General features: G+C 35.5%; 3 protein-coding genes and 1 pseudogene across 9 annotated transcripts; 2 read left to right on the forward strand and 2 right to left on the reverse strand.

Moving 5' to 3' along the window:
- The first annotated feature begins 1,238 nt into the window (after positions 1 to 1,238).
- LOC111311539 (arabinogalactan protein 23 pseudogene) lies at positions 1,239 to 1,691 on the forward strand (annotated as a pseudogene).
- Positions 1,692 to 2,254: 563 nt separating this feature from the next.
- On the reverse strand, positions 2,255 to 8,259 carry LOC111311538 (serine/threonine-protein kinase Nek6-like). 5 transcript variants are annotated; one of them, XM_022910997.2, is made up of 14 exons: positions 8,216 to 8,259; positions 7,349 to 7,473; positions 6,908 to 6,974; positions 5,786 to 5,851; positions 5,605 to 5,654; positions 5,035 to 5,080; positions 4,867 to 4,947; positions 4,743 to 4,785; positions 4,584 to 4,633; positions 4,257 to 4,338; positions 4,127 to 4,176; positions 3,931 to 4,004; positions 3,711 to 3,762; positions 2,255 to 3,627 (listed from the first exon to the last, which is right to left on the reverse strand). In XM_022910997.2, exons 2-14 carry the CDS (start codon positions 7,465 to 7,467, stop codon positions 2,449 to 2,451), a joined length of 1,959 nt encoding a protein of 652 aa, XP_022766732.2. In that variant the 5' UTR covers positions 7,468 to 7,473; positions 8,216 to 8,259; the 3' UTR covers positions 2,255 to 2,448. The 5 variants fall into 5 exon arrangements, with proteins under 5 accessions (XP_022766732.2, XP_022766731.2, XP_022766729.2 ...); XM_022910996.2 differs by having other exon boundaries at positions 7,942 to 8,221; XM_022910994.2 differs by lacking the exon at positions 8,216 to 8,259 and adding an exon at positions 7,691 to 7,878.
- A 1,509-nt stretch (positions 8,260 to 9,768) lies between these two features.
- On the reverse strand, positions 9,769 to 12,502 carry LOC111311540 (Chaperone DnaJ-domain superfamily protein). The gene is made up of 8 exons (XM_022911001.2): positions 12,222 to 12,502; positions 11,741 to 11,839; positions 11,507 to 11,608; positions 11,256 to 11,315; positions 11,058 to 11,164; positions 10,902 to 10,984; positions 10,277 to 10,367; positions 9,769 to 10,178 (listed from the first exon to the last, which is right to left on the reverse strand). Exons 1-8 carry the CDS (start codon positions 12,327 to 12,329, stop codon positions 9,974 to 9,976), a joined length of 855 nt encoding a protein of 284 aa, XP_022766736.2. The 5' UTR covers positions 12,330 to 12,502; the 3' UTR covers positions 9,769 to 9,973.
- Positions 12,503 to 12,805: 303 nt separating this feature from the next.
- LOC111311541 (zinc finger A20 and AN1 domain-containing stress-associated protein 8-like) lies at positions 12,806 to 15,245 on the forward strand. 3 transcript variants are annotated; one of them, XM_022911004.2, is made up of 3 exons: positions 12,806 to 12,935; positions 13,095 to 13,147; positions 14,371 to 15,245. In XM_022911004.2, the coding sequence occupies exon 3, from the start codon at positions 14,384 to 14,386 to the stop codon at positions 14,900 to 14,902; it is 519 nt and encodes a 172-aa protein (XP_022766739.2). In that variant the 5' UTR covers positions 12,806 to 12,935; positions 13,095 to 13,147; positions 14,371 to 14,383; the 3' UTR covers positions 14,903 to 15,245. The 3 variants fall into 3 exon arrangements, with proteins under 3 accessions (XP_022766739.2, XP_089613930.1, XP_022766738.2); XM_089757804.1 differs by having other exon boundaries at positions 13,121 to 13,147; XM_022911003.2 differs by lacking the exon at positions 13,095 to 13,147.
- Positions 15,246 to 15,510: the final 265 nt, after the last annotated feature.

The following is a 15,510-nucleotide window of genomic DNA, read 5'->3' on the forward strand; positions in this document are numbered from 1 at the left end:
CAGTGTTTAAAATCATGTATTTGTCATATAATTATTTTAATTTGAATAATAAATACAAAATAATGATTCTAATTAAATTATTAAGAAAAGTTGACTTCTTTAAGGTTCCTTCATCAAAATGGCTAATGCATCATCAATCTCTTCCACTTCCATTGCAATGGGAATGTGTCCTTGATTGATTATTATAATAATCACAGGCAACCAATGATAATAATGATTAACAATTGCTAAGGTGAGATGTCTTTGCTTTAACTGTGTTAATTATGAAATTAGGTGGGTGTGTGTGTATGTGTACCCCAAAAAAGAAGGTAAGCAGCCATTGTTGAAGGGCAACGCGTTGGAAAAATATTATCGAGGAAAACTAGCCGTTGAGTTTCCATCTGTTTTACTTTGAAGTTACAAAACCTGTCACTTTCTGTGGACCATGTCTTGTCTGGACTGGATTGTTCCTTTTTATTTACTTTGTCAAATCTGAATATTAATATAGGAAACTTCAAGTATTCGAAACAAACATGGCATCCACCATTGGTGCAAACTCTTTAGTCATTATATTGTAGAGAAATAGTACTAGAAACAACAAATTTTAGGTGAAAGCTGGGACTTTTTATAATTGAAAATTACAAATACATACTATAGTAAAAAAGGCAATTCCCACAAGGGCAAAACTGAAAAGAATTTGTGAGGTAATTTGATTTATAGATATTTGGTCTAATTAAAGTTTAATTGATCAAAAAACAATTTTGAGTGCTTGAAGGAAAGACTGGTAGCGCACCAGATTATCATGTATCTTGGAAATTAAGCATATGGAAGGGACAGTTTGATAAAAATTATTATACTGCAGCTGGTTCTGCATCAAATAAACCTGGCAGGCCAAGCTATCTAGCTATTTATGTGGGAATATATCAAATTTTAATTGTTAACTATATATATATAAGAAAATATAATATTTTTTTAATACAAAAGAGAAAATAATCAAATGAGTAATAAATTTATATAAGGCATTTTTCAAATTGATATTGTCTTTATGTTTTAACAGAAAATGCAAAATTTAAGGAGCAAGATTTTATTGGTTTTGACAAAATCCATCACAAATTCAGGGATGCAAATTATTCCAAATCTGGCATGCCAATCTCAGTCCTCAAACCATGCAAAACCAAACACGTAAAGCCCTTTTTTAGGCTGACTACAACCGTTGCTTCCTAAAAATAGCCTTGGATTCACCTTTAAAACCCCCCTTGGCCCTCGTTCTCATTCAGACCTGCAAAAAAGAAATATAATAATAAAGAAAATAAAATCACGAAATCACATTTTCGTCACCGAATAAAGGCAGGTCTCTTTTAGCTTATTCTTGATCACTATGGACATGAAGAAGATCTCCTGCGCTGTCATTGTTGTCGCCGCTTCCATGAGCGCAGTCATGGCCTCCACTGACGCCCCAGCTGCTGCCCCAGGGCCAGCCTCCAGCGCCGCATCCTCACCCTTGCCTGTTCTTGGGTCCTTGGTCGGGGCCTCCCTTGTATCTTTTTTCGCTTACTACCTGCAGTAAATCTATGAAAACATATGTATTGTACAAGAAGGTGGAGGATTAATAATGTAACCTAATTATTAGGCTCAAATTTATTTGCTTGGGTTCAATTGATTGAAGATTCTTTCTTCACTTCTTTTATATATGACAATATGAATTCCTTTTATGATTCTTTGCAATAAAAAGTTATTTTTATGTTTTATGTTTCTGAAAATTAAGCAAATTAAGGTCATTAGATGCCAGGTTAATATTATCAAATTCAGATCAACTTTTACATCTCCTTTAAAAAATGAAGGGTTCTATATATATATCAAAGGCTAAATTGCTCCATCTATCAGGAACTGCTATCTATGAGAAGCGCTCAATGTTTGGTAGATTGGAAGATTAGAAACATAATTCAGCAACACCTATAATAGAGAAAGAAGAACGAATTTTATGGAGGTTGGAAGCAAAAGAAAATCATGCCATTAAGAGTTGCTTCGGAGTTGTCTGGAATTTGACAGGTAGCTTTAATCATATTAAAACCTGATGCCTTTTCTTGAGCTGGAAAGAAATTCAAAATCATGAGCTTGTCACTGCATGCATATTGGATGGAGATTGTTACTCCTGACTTCTGAGTTGATTATAGTTTGCGGATTTGATTTTAAGAATTATTGTTTCTGGATTTTGATTTTGATAAATTCTCATTCCATAGCATCCAACAAAAATTTGATTTGGAACATTGAAAAGTACTAAGAATGGCTTCAATATTTCCATCAAAACCACCCGTGAGCCAACAATCTGCATTTCTTTACTATCTTCTCTTCAAGCAAACCACTCTGAACAAACACGTTATGTCAAGACATTTTGAAAAAAAAAAAAAAAGCAAAAAACCATTTTCTCGCAATAATGAATAAATTAATGCCAAGCACAAATCATGAACATCAGGTTCCTCCCGTGAACTTTTGGGCAGACATGAGGCTCTTTGTTAACCAAATTGCCGTCTCTCTTGATGAGACAACTTCTTCCCCAAATGGTCGTAGCACACCAGCAAGCTCATCAATTTTGTCTTGCTTAAGAAGCCGGGCGCATAGCTCAAGCAAAGACTCCAGAGCATCAGCTCTTTGCTGACTTGGATTCTCCCACACACTCCTAATTTCATCACCACTCAAGGCTGTAAGTCTACTCAGTAACGACACATCACTTGGTGTCAATTGAATCGGTTGGGCACCATCTTTCTCTGTTTGAAAGGTAGTATTATTCTCTGATGTTGCTCCTGCTTCATCTTTACATGGAAGTACATTACTTTCTGATGACAAGTAGTTGGTGTCGGCACCTTCTGTTTTTGCATTAGGACTACTTGTTTTATTTGAAGAGCATCTTCGTTCTACGTCAGTCTCATAAACAGTAGATGATGAACTTCCATCATCAGGGAACCCAATTTTATCATCACAGCTTATACTGGAAATTGTTAGTTTACTGGAATCCCCTGATCTACCAAGAACCTGCACGTCAAGAACCTCTTTTGCTGCTTCTTCGAGAACCTGCATGTCACAAAAAGTCTCTTCATCTTTTCGACTTACAGACTTGATATCAGCATCCTGTAAATTTTGAATGATCTCAGAAGTGGGTTCTTCTTGTTCATCATGCTGAGAATTGAATGCCATCTCTGAAGTTGACTCCACATCAGCATCCTTTTGAGGACTGATGTTAAACTGAGCCTGTTTGTCTCCATTGCTAACACTCACTTCAGAATCAGTGGATATGTCTTTGGAATCACTTATAGAGTTAGAAATTTCGACAGCACAGCTAGTAGGATCAACCCTCTTAGTGACAAGGCTGTCTTCTGTACTAGCTGTGGATGTTTGCTTGTCACAGGTTGGAGAACCGCTTAAGTGTAAATCTGCCATTCTCGGAAATGCCTGTATATTTTCTTGTCCATTTGATACCCCAGCATCTTTAAACACCCTGTCCTTTGCAATGGCAGGTTTGCTGGACAATGATTTTCTAGGTGACTTCTCCTTTGTGCTGTTTGTGGGCTTTATTGGAAGATAAACAGAAGACAGGTTTCTGCAGCGAAGGAGATGAGGCTGCAAATGAGGGTGCCTTAAGAGTTCAGCAGCCTAAAACATCAGAATGCTCAGGGATCAGTATGGAAAGTAGTGTTTAAAACTAGAAAGCTAAATACAGGGTCACTTGCACTCACAGTTGGCCTAAGTTCTGGGTTCTTCCTTAGCATACTCTTGATTATTTGTTTCCTGAAACATGTAGTTATTTCATTTTCTACATACATTAGATTTTTTAAAATGAAATGAAATAACAATGATTAGTGATGTTAAGTTAATACGTCCAAGAATGATTATATGGATGAGATTGGTCATCAAGAAACATCTAGTATATATAATCAGTTGGAAGAAGATGCTTACAGTGTGGAGGAATACAAAATTGGGAGAGGAGAAATGGAGGATCTGTTGATTTTGTTAATGAGTCCAGCCATATCCTGTTGAGTTGTCAATGACTTTAGTTTACTATAGAATCCATAGTAAAATAATTCACACACAACTTGATGGTAGTCAAAGAATACTGAGGTAATGTCATATTGCTCATGTTAAAAAAACTCACAGGAGCTCTAAATGCTGGTTGATGTGCAGCAATCTCAAACATACAACAACCTGGAATAATGAGTTTATGTCACTCCTAGTTAAAAGTATAACAGATTTTGTATCTCACAATCATGCTTTGAACTTCTTACCAAGTGACCATATATCAGATTTATAGCCATAAGGTATATCTGCCAGGAGCTCGGGACACATATAGTTGGGTGTGCCAACAACCTATTGAGAATTTCCAGATTATAGAAAAGAATTTGAGTGAATCCCAAATTCCATAACCAAAAATACCAAGACATTTAATAAAAATAACTGTTTCTATTCCAACCAGAAATAAATTAGAAGTACTTGCAAATAAAAGCTTGTTGCATTGGTGGAGTTCTAACACAGCCTAAATTTGAGGAATCAAAGGTTTTTTAAGGAAAACTTTCCAAGAAAATTTGCTAAATAGGATTAGCGCAAGTACATACCGAGGAAGCAAGATCTTCTGTGTTAAGTAATTTTGCAAGTCCAAAGTCACCTGTACAGTCCATATAAGACATACATATCTTAGAAGACATCAAAAAAAGGAGGGCAAACCTGACATCAAAAAAAGGAGTCTTTTTACAGTAATCCTTTTGCCTTCATACCAAGCCTGATGTCATTGTCCTTCGTAAGGAATATGTTGGAACACTGAGATAAAATAGAAGTTAGAGCCTAGCGCGATTATTTATGAGTTTTTCTTCATAATAGGGATGAAGATAGAAGAAGTACTTTCAGATCCCTATGAAGAACACGGTTTGAGTGCAGGTAGTCCACAGCCAACAGCAATTGAGTCATCCATTTGCAGATTTTCTAGGGAGCCAAAGAGAACAATAAAAGGGTGAATACCATCTCTAGCATTTGTATATAAGTAGTTCAATTGTAGGAATATTGTATTACCTCCTCAGGAAAGTGCATACCTCTGGCCTTCTTAATAAGCTCAGCCCTGATTCCAACAAAAAATGTCAGTGCCCCAATTAGTCATTCATAAGCATCAGACAGAATCTGCTATCTTTTTTTCTTCCTGAATCACTATTTAGTTACATTGTAATCAAATAAAAGCAGAAAATCAATAAAACATACAATACAGCTGACTATTAAATCCCACTCATTAACTTTACTGGTGAGAAATTATTCTTTTCATCTCGACTGTTTCTGTTGAAAGATTAAAAAGTTGAAGATAAGAAATATTCAGTTTTTTAATCACTTCTTAACCAATCTGCCAAGATAAATTTATGTTACTTACATCTACAGCTGACCATAAAATCCTACTAGTTAACTTTAGTGATGATAAATTATGTTACTTCACAATAATTAAGGAAGTTTTTCCACTCACATAAAAAGACAAAAATTTATACTACTGCAGTCTATGAGCATAAAAATTCCCTAGAAAGTGCTAAAGACGCTTAAAGAACTTGGATATTCCATCATAATCTTATTAACAAATGACTCTTTTTTGTGGTAACTTACATGTCTCCTCCTTCACAGTAGCCAGTTACAATGCATATACTGTTGCTGCCCTAAGAAGCATGAAGACAAATTAAAAAATTATTGAAGAGTCAGTCACGGTCTCAAGAATATAAATTAAAATATTGCACAGCAACTCTGCAATATCCAATGTCAATATAAAATAGTGATATAATCCTTTCACCTTATCGACCCAAGCATCTTTGTATTGGACAATATATGGATTATTCAATTTTGCAATCAATTCCATCTGCAATGCAACAAAAGCACATCTTGAGAGACACATTCTCAAACATAGACTGCCTAGAGATGAATTAAGGTGTTTTGGGTTTGAGATGTGAAAAAATATTTAGATATCAAAGAATAAGCTATCTAGACATTTTGTTGTCTTATTTGGCATCAATTTTACATGTAGTTTTGAGGGTCTTTCTTATTTTTGGATAAGTGAAGACATTTCTGCCTAACTATAATAAATCCTTTCTCAATCAACTAGGAATCTTCAAACCCAAAATGTTCAGATGAGAAGGCTATTCCCTAGTTTGGCAGATAATACATATATGCTACATATGAGATTACTGATTATTTGAGATTAATATTCCACCCAAATAAAGAGAAGATACCCTCGCAGACACCATAACTAATGGACAAATATGGTTAAAAAGGGGGGGGTTGAGAGTGGCAATTGGATTGTCATACCAGTATGAACATAATTTCAGACTGTTTCCCGCTGTCCAGTTTTTTATGATTCCATTGATTGACTGCTTGTATTCAGTTTCCAGGAATGTGTTTTACGTGTGAATAATTTATTATCAGAAAGACCAAAGAGGTCACATCTAACAGGAGAATATGTGAAACATATCCATATAGTCTTTGTAAATAAAAATATAACTCGCCCTAAAAGGAAAAAAATGAAGATCACAACCTTCAAAGAGGCCACAAGGATGGAAAATGGAGCCAATTCAGGGCATGGAACATCCTATTGGGTAGATAAAGATGTGCGACTTAGGGGTCATCGCGTGAATAAAAAGTTTGATTGTTGAACAAAACATAGACACACCACAACCAAAACTTTTCCTAAATTAAGATCCTAGAGTCAGCATTTCATTCAACCATAAGAAACTGAACACAACAAAGATACTGAAAGTGAAATTTAACTGGTCTAGCTAATTTCATGACCAAGAGGACCGGAAAAGAACAAAAAGCTATGTGGTTAATCAACATTAAAATATCTAAATCCTAATTCACATGGAATAATCTATGCAACTTTCACCACAACTCCCATGAGGAAATTTTTTTAAGAAAGGACCTCTTGGTGCGCTGTACGCTTAAACTTCTCTGTTTGCTTGGCCAGGCGAATCTTCTTCAACACATACCTAACAAAATAAGAAAAGTAAAAGATATAATACAAAATGATAGCTAAAGTCAATAATTGCTAAAAGACGAGGAACCGTGCCGACAGCTACAATAATGAAATTAAGGCCACATATTCAGAATATTGGCTTTGTTGCATGACCAATCACAGAAAATCTTGATTTTTGCATTTCAGAAAATCATTAGTAAGATAACTAAAACAACCTACCATTAACAATCCCATGGAAATTTATTGCCTGGAACTATGAAAAAAAAAAAAAGAAACTTTATATCATTTCCTCAAACTTTTCTAATGAATGTTCCTCTTAAGATTAAGCCTCAAGGTAAGTGAGGGGAAAAAATAGTTGCAACTAGAAACAAAATAAGGAGAAAATACTTGTTTTTCTCCAGTTTATGGAGAACAAGAAAAGCAGCTCCAAAAGCTCCTCTTCCAATCTGTTCTACAACTTCATAGTCTTCCATCTTGGACTTGCCGTCACCATTATCACTCTCCATGGAGACCTTCAAAAGAACAAAGATGAAAGATCCAGTCTTTTGTTCATCAATAAAAATAAAAACCCATTTCAGAAATCTTAGCTAAAACAAGTTAATAAGCAAAGAAAAAGCCAAGTTCCAAAATTTGAAGCAAAGACAAAGAACGAACAGAAAGAAGATTTGCAGAAAAGGCAGAAAAAAAAAAAAAAAAAAAACCCAGCTACCCAAGATAGAAGTTAAATACAGAGTAAAATTGTTGAAAAAGATCGAAGCTTTGAGACTATTGCAGCTCTCCAAAACAATGTAATGATCTTATAGGTAAAAGAGAAACACACAAAGTTGAGTAAAGCTAAATTTGACAATGATGATATCACAGTGTAATATGAGTGAAAGAGAGAAAGAGAAAGAGAAAAGAGATAGAAGTTGATGGACAAACTGAAGTAAAAGCAACATCCAATACTTATAAGATAATTAAAAAGTTGATGACTTGCTTACCAAATTAATTAATGAAATGGGGAAGAGAAGACTCAAGTGGTGGAAGGACAAAGTCAAGAATTAGCTAACACAGGAATCCAATTAATACTTGTAATATCTTATTGGAAAGTTGATTAATTTGATTAAAAGAATTCTACCCCCAAAAAAAAAAAGAAACATAGCTTAGAGGGGATGAAAGATAATAAATTCAAGTGGACAGTGTGAGGTGTGGGAAAGACCAACGTAAAATGCAAAGGCTTTGCTTGCATTTACAGATTCATGGGAGATCACTTACTTACACAAACAAAAATAAAACCAGGGAATGTTTCCAAGCATGTAGTTGTGATGTCACCATCTTTAAAAAAATATATATAAACCCATTTAAAAAAAAATTAGTAATGTTCCAAAATGTTTCAATCAAGGGGTATTTTAGGTCTTTTTGGGTTTTTATGTACATGTGTGATGGGCACCACTGGATTTTAGGTTTGTTTGGTTGGCTTTAGGTACATTGATGGATAGGCTTAAACGTTTTTCAAAGACTGCAAAAGAATTTCATAATGTGCACCTTTATCATATGAAAATATGAATCACTAATTGGGTATAATCATTTTGTTTTTGAGTCATTTGATGATAATATAAAAAATTAAAAATGTTGGGTTGGAAATAGAATCATCAATCCAGCAAAGCTTCTTACTGTCCGGGGTTTATACACCAAGTTATACTGTTGCTTAATTCAAGAGACAGTACAAACCTAGATAAACAAACGCCTCGTCTGACCTTTCCCGTCAAAACAATAAAGGTATTAGGCCCATAGCTATTATGCATATTCTTTTCCCATAATCCAGATCTAGTTAAGGATGCTCTCTCTCTCTCTCTCTCTCTCTCTTTGAAGAAAAATTTTCACCTAATAAAGATTTTGATATATCATACATCAAAGAGAAAAATTAAAACATTAAAGACATGAGCTTGACATATCACACATCTAAACATTATGTTAAAGAGGGAACAAGTATTATTTTCATTAACAATTTTAACAATATGAGATTAAACATTGTGCTGTCCCTAGATCCCAATTAAACACCAAACGCAAAATTTGGACCCTAAAATTCAGCTGCATCAAAAGACTGCAAAGGGAAAAGGGTCCTTTAATCCACTCCAGAAAACCTATGAAAGTTTGAAAGAAGAGACAAAATGGCCCATCTCTCTACTTTCAATGAAGCATTTTTTCCATTCTAAGCTAGGCGGTTTCGCCTGCAACTAAGCTATGGTTTCAACATTTGCACATCATTCCTTACCACAGCTGGAAGGGGAGACCAAACTGTTGGTTAGCCTCATTCTTTGCTCCTTCGAATAAACAACTTGGAGCAATTTTTAAAGCCCTTTTCAACACATTTTGAACTTTGGGCAACGGGCAGATCTTTCAGCATTTGGCAAATAAAGGTTTCAAATTCATGGTGCTCACGTTTTGCCATTGAAGAATCTTCCACTGGTTGCTTCTACCAGCCTTGTAGTAGATCTTTAAATTTCTTCGTAACAATTTGTTCTATTAAGATATACTGAAGGACAGAAACCATCTTAAGCTTAAGTAAAAATGAAGTAACTTATATCCTCTCCTTTCAATGAGATATAGCTGCTTCCATCTTGCTGATAAAATACATTTCGAAACCACACGGCACACGCTGTCTTCGAATCCAACATCAAATAGCTACTTATTAATCATCATCACCGAACCAATCTTTGCTATTACAGCTCATGATAGCGGTGGGGAATAGTCTTTATCATAACTCACCAACAGGATACCAGATAGGTTACTTGACAATTTGGTTGTTCTTTAAGCCAAAGCAGGCATAATATAACTGCATCCTAAGCCTTTCATCAAAATGCAGATAACTCGAGAAATACAAATTACAGTGTCGTTTTTGAGTTACTAGAACAAAGGCAACTTTCCATGTTCCTTCGGAGCAGGTAAGGCAATTTGCATTCAGATAATTAAGACAAGTTACCAACCGTTTACAGAAACAATCCTAGATTAAAATCTAGGGAAGACCTAATGTCACTTCCGCTTTGATTTGTTGAAGGCCTTTCGGCTTTCAACTTTCCTCTGTGCAGCTTCAAATTCTTCTTCAGTGGGTTCAGAATCTGCATTACCCCCATATTTGGACACCAGTGATGAAAACATAGAATCAAACCGGCCTTTCCTCTCACTTTGGCGATGAGATATAATTGCCAATAGGTCTGATTCTGACTGTTTAGTTGATCTGTTAGTCGACCAAAAACGACGCAAAATATTTTACTTCATAGTTGGCTAAGGTAAATATCTTAAAAATGCATAGAAAAGACCCAGTACAAGACTCACTTCCCCTTCCTCCTCAAGGGACTGGTAGGTGGCTTCATTTGAGATATTTTCATTGCCCATTTCTGGTAGGCTTTGGTTTCTTTCAATTCTCCTATATAGAAAAGAAGAAAAGAAAAAGAGTTAATAAAACCGAAAAATCATACATCAAGAAAGAGCTGTTGGTATTTAATAGGCTTCAGAATTATGCACATCCTAATTTTGGTAATTTAAGACACTACAATGGAATAATCAATTAGCCATTCCGTTCTTAAAATGCAAAATAGCTATAAAGTGGAATCCAGTTGACGTAAGAATTCAATAGGCTTCAGAATTATCCACAATCCTAATTTTGGCAATTTCAGACACTAGTGGGATAATCAATGTAGCTCACCCATTCTTAAATTGCAAATAACTATGAAATGGGATCCATTTTTTTATCATTTCTAGAAAAATGTTTCTTAGCAATGCCATTTTAAACACAGAATGGAATCAGTATTCAAAGATCTCACCATAGAGGATCCAGAATTTATCAAATTGGCTTTTGCCATCCATTTTTAAATCGAAAACCAGGTAAGATTTTAGTTGTACTTCTAGAACAGAATAATTCTAAGCCGGCATGTAAATCAAAGCTGCAAGAAAGCCTCACCAGTAGCTATTGCCTCATCAAGCATATCCTTGAAACGGTGTGAATCAAGCTGAGGATCTGAACAAAGCATTGAACAGAAGAGTCTGTCGATGAAGCAACAAATCAGAATTAATCTGGAAAGCCTAAAGGAAAGAAAAATCACACAGCCTCTCTTACTTATTCATATTGCCCTTGCACTTCCTATAAAGATCAATTAGATCTTTCTTCTCTGAATCAGATCCCCTATAGTTTGCTTCAAATTCTTCAATATCAGCCTCAGTGACCTGAAATTGATTAAACCATTGATAAAGAGATGGAATACAAAGCAAAAGTTCTAATGACATAAAGGGAAGAGGAGTTAACAAATGTCACAACCTTTTTGTACATAGCCCTGAAAAATGTTTTCAAATTCTCAACGACATCCCCAGCAAGGTCCTGACCAACAAAATAAATAGAAACAAATTAGATAATGCTCAACTAGTAAGGGAATAAATTTGACAAACCGACCGATTCATTGTATAAGAATAGGAAGTCCAAGAATGCATTTTTCACAACAAAAGCTGAGAAGAAACAGAATATTGCCATATCCTAGGGGCTTCCAGTAGCCTCCAACTACATTTACTCACAGCATCATCGACACAACCAGTTTGATCATAGACTGCCCTTTTCTCCTCATCACCAAGAATGGATATCACCTTTTGCAATTGCTGAAATTTCTCTTTAGCTTCCTGTACAAGCAATATGATGTGTTACAAATAGATGAAAGGAACCAAATTTTACCCTAGTATTCTTCCATGTATAATCCCACACACAACCAAACCAAACCTAGCGGCAACGCACAAATTAACTTCAGCTTTTACCTCATCACCAGGATTTTTATCAGGATGCAGTCTCAGGGCCAACTTATAATATGCTTTCTTAATCTCTTGTTGAGATGCCGTCTTTTCAACACCGAGAACCTACAAGTAATCAGTCGTTAAAGGGCATCTGTTGCTCAAATTTCCAATGGAAATGCCAATGGTTTAAACCACCCAATAACCTTAATAACTCTCTTCGAATGAAACAATGAAAATATTTGGAGCAGTTGTCATATTGAACCCACAAAACAAAACTGAAATTTCAATTTAAATCCCTTATCTATATATAATCCATTTCATTTCATTTGTTTTCTTAAATTGTTTTCTAAATTCCAACCTAAGCCCAATCCAATATAAAGTTATAAACTATTTCTCTAAACTAATTAAAAGCTAGCTTCCTCATAGGTAAAAACAACCCATAAACCCTAATTTCGAAGTCCAAATAATAAAAGATCAAATATCAAAACATGAAACATAGAAATACCTCATATAAGCTCTTCTCATTTGAAAAAGACTGATTTTCCTCTTCATCTTGCTCCACTTCTTCCTCTTCTTCATCGCGTGAAACCCTAGATTTCTTTCTCTTTCCCATTTTAGCCCAAATTAACCAAAATTATAAATTTTCTTTTTTTTTTTTTTTTGGTTTCTATATTTATAGTGTAGTTTTTAGGCTTTGATTCCTTCCCGCCATTTTGGTCATCGCTTTGCCCATTTCCCGCCGGTCGAGGATATGCTGTGGACCGATCTACGATCCAGCTTCATCACAATAAAAAAAGAACAATGTATTAGCGCCGATGACGGCGGATGGGACCCACACTAAGTGAGATATGACCCGGTGATGTGATTGTTTGATTGCGAGCCTGGGTTTTTTAGTCTGATCCTGAGGCCTCCACTCAAGCCCGTATAGACTTGTTTTGACTCAGCCTTTTGGGCTCAATTAAGCCCAACAGGCTGGATTAATCTCAAACCAATAAATAATAGCCACGTCATTTACAATCAAGGGTAGAATTGTAAACAGGCTTTCCCAAGGGCGGTGAGTCAAGAATCACCGGCTCAGTGGAAAGCGTTGTTGGCAGCCAAAAAGTAGTAGGCTTTTAAATAGGAGGAAAAAGGAAAGAAAAAAAATCATATGACCCAAAATTTCTCTATTTTTCGTCACGATTTCTCCGATTATCATACATAAATCTCGCCGATTAAGGTAAGGGTTTCTTTTTATTATTCTTTTGTTGCACCTTCTCCTTTTGTAATTTTCTTTTTTTATGGGTTGAAATTAGAAATGAAAAATGAAGAAAGGGATTAGGTTTTATTAATTTCTATGTTAAAATTGAATTTTGTGTGTGTATTTAATTTGCATGAGACAACCGCCGGGTTCGATTTTGTCAGATAAGATCGACCAATTTAAAATTTCAGGTAAGGGGTTTTCTTGATTAAGGCTTCTCTTCCAGTTGTCTTTTTTTTTTTCTTTTTCTTTTTAAAATTTAAAATTTTTCTATTACTCTTTTATTTTGGTAATTTAGGTTTCCTTTCATTTGATTGTAATTGATTTGCGCTAGGAAAGTTTTGTCAATTGGGTTTTTAGGGTCTTTGCTAAATATATTGAACCCTTTTTTTAAAGAGGAATCAGAAAATTGTATGCTGTTGCTGTTTGCTGGTTAAGAACTTTAGTGTCGATTAAGATCGTTTTATATCCTCTAATTATGAGCCAGAGGGCGTCGTGGATTATATGCTTGCTTCTGGGACTAATGTTATTCATAAAATGATGACTTTTGTGAGAAAATATTTACTATGGAAGGAAGATATAGGTGAAGAGCCCTAGCTTAATTCTGCATGAAGTGAACTAATTTTCTCTATTGTGGTTTGGCAATCATTGCCTTTTAACAGTGGCAAAGATGTTTTTATTCTATGATTAGGCGGGACTGAGAGCCAGCCTGCACCCAATCACTGATTGTGCAGCATGTTTAGAGCATAACATAGATATAACGGATACCGTTGCAAGCATGTTGGTTTGGGGATTTATATCGGAACTTATGGTTAATGGGAAACCTGTGTTCCCAGCAACACCGGCATGTTATCCTGCTAAACTGATATAAACAAGGATGCTGCATACTAGATATATGTGTTATTGGTATTGGCAGCCTTTTGATGTTTTCTCCTGCACCTGCTCCCTTAGCTTCTTGGAATATTGATGTTCACATATCCTCCTTTGCTGCCCATACCTGTTCTCATCATTTTTGCCCTTGATTGGTATTATTGTCAGCTGATTCAGTATTACCTTTTTAAGGGCTCCATTGTAAGTAAACTAGTTATCTGCATCACCTAAGATCCCTACAATTAGCAATGGTATTTATGTGTGGTGTCTGATATAATGTTGATTCATGAATCATGATGGAGATAATCAGTCCTAGTTACTAGTTCTTGTTGATTAAATTCATCATTTTCATGTTTAGTATGTGCTCATGTCCTCTAGGTCCATTGGTTGGCATACTTGTTTTTGTCTAGCATTTATTGATATCCAATTGGAGTTGAATCACTTGTGGTCCTTCCAATCTTCCTTTTCCGTTTCTTTTTTTTTTTTTTATAATTGTGTTCTTCCTTTATTTTGGGATATTGATATTAAGGTGGTTTCCTTGCAGGAGATTAGAGAAGATGGAGTCTCATGATGAGACAGGGTGCCAAGCTCCTGAAGGCCCAATCCTGTGTGTCAACAACTGTGGCTTCTTTGGAAGTGCAGCTACCATGAATATGTGCTCCAAGTGTCACAAGGCAATGATTCTGAAGCAGGAACAGGCACAACTCGCAGCATCATCCATTGGAAGCATTGTTAATGGTGGCTCTAGTGGGAATGGTAAGGAACCAGCTGTGGCTGCTGCTTTGGATGTACAATCTGGAACTATCAAGTCAAAAATCGTGTCAGCAGAACCGTCCATTGATCCATCCAAAATGACTTTTGGTGGGATGAAAACGAAAGAGGCTCCCAGCAGGTGTACCACATGCAGTAAGCGTGTTGGTTTGACAGGATTTAATTGTAGGTGTGGAAACCTCTTCTGTGCAGCTCATCGTTACTCCGACAAACATGACTGTCCTTTCGATTATAGGACTGCAGCTCGAGATGCTATTGCTAAAGCCAATCCTGTAGTCAGGGCTGAGAAGCTCGATAAAATCTAAGAGTCCAGGATCAAGGTGAAGATTTGTGTAATGAAATATGATGCCTACTCCTTCTGCCCCCTTGTGTCTTCAGCTCATCATAGTGAAGGTTTATGTAAGTTGGCTGCTTGTCTCATTAGGTGTCCCCTTGATTGATATAAATGTTAATAAGTCCATGATAGGGAGGACATCGATGCAGTGTATGGAAGTCCATATTCCTTGTCGATTGGTTGGCAACGTTCGCCCCAGTTTTTAAGTCTTTATTTGTGCTGGTTTGATGGACATCGATGTCATCACCTTGTAATGCTTCTTTGTGGTATGCATTTCTTTCTAGTAGCACTGATAAATGGAGTGTTTTGCCCTACTTGAAGAGTTAAGATGCATATTTCTCCTTGCAAAACTTCCATAACTGTTTTTTGAATTTTCTAGTCTCTTTTTTTATTCATTTTTTATTTTAAAGAAGCTTTAAGATTAGGTGTCTTTTTTATTTTGTTAATATTTAATATTCTTACTTTTTTATTTTAAATCAAGCTTTTCAAATTTTTTTACAATCTTTTTTAAGCTTTTAAAAAAAGGGTTTTTAAACTTTAATATATCAAATTGCACTAAATATATACTGTAAAAAGCAT

Source organism: Durio zibethinus, chromosome 1 (assembly GCF_047325235.1).
Source record: "Durio zibethinus cultivar Kanyao isolate XHJ-2024 chromosome 1, ASM4732523v1, whole genome shotgun sequence".
Classification (NCBI taxonomy): domain Eukaryota; kingdom Viridiplantae; phylum Streptophyta; class Magnoliopsida; order Malvales; family Malvaceae; genus Durio; species Durio zibethinus.

Excerpts from the sequence above, each read along its gene's own strand:
- LOC111311540 (XM_022911001.2), bottom strand. The coding sequence starts at position 12,329 with ATGGGAAAGAGAAAGAAATCTAGGGTTTCACGCGATGAAGAAGAGGAA. Across the intron at positions 11,609-11,740 it reads ATAAAAATCCTGGTGATGAG|GAAGCTAAAGAGAAATTTCA; the intron begins GTAAAAGCTGAA and ends TTGCTTGTACAG. Across the intron at positions 11,165-11,255 it reads TCAGGGCTATGTACAAAAAG|GTCACTGAGGCTGATATTGA; the intron begins GTTGTGACATTT and ends AATCAATTTCAG.
- LOC111311541 (XM_022911004.2), top strand. The coding sequence starts at position 14,384 with ATGGAGTCTCATGATGAGACAGGGTGCCAAGCTCCTGAAGGCCCAATC.
- LOC111311538 (XM_022910997.2), bottom strand. The coding sequence starts at position 7,467 with ATGGAGAGTGATAATGGTGACGGCAAGTCCAAGATGGAAGACTATGAA. Across the intron at positions 4,948-5,034 it reads GTATGCACTTTCCTGAGGAG|AAAATCTGCAAATGGATGAC; the intron begins GTAATACAATAT and ends TTGGCTCCCTAG. Across the intron at positions 4,005-4,126 it reads AACCAGCATTTAGAGCTCCT|GATATGGCTGGACTCATTAA; the intron begins GTGAGTTTTTTT and ends ACAACTCAACAG.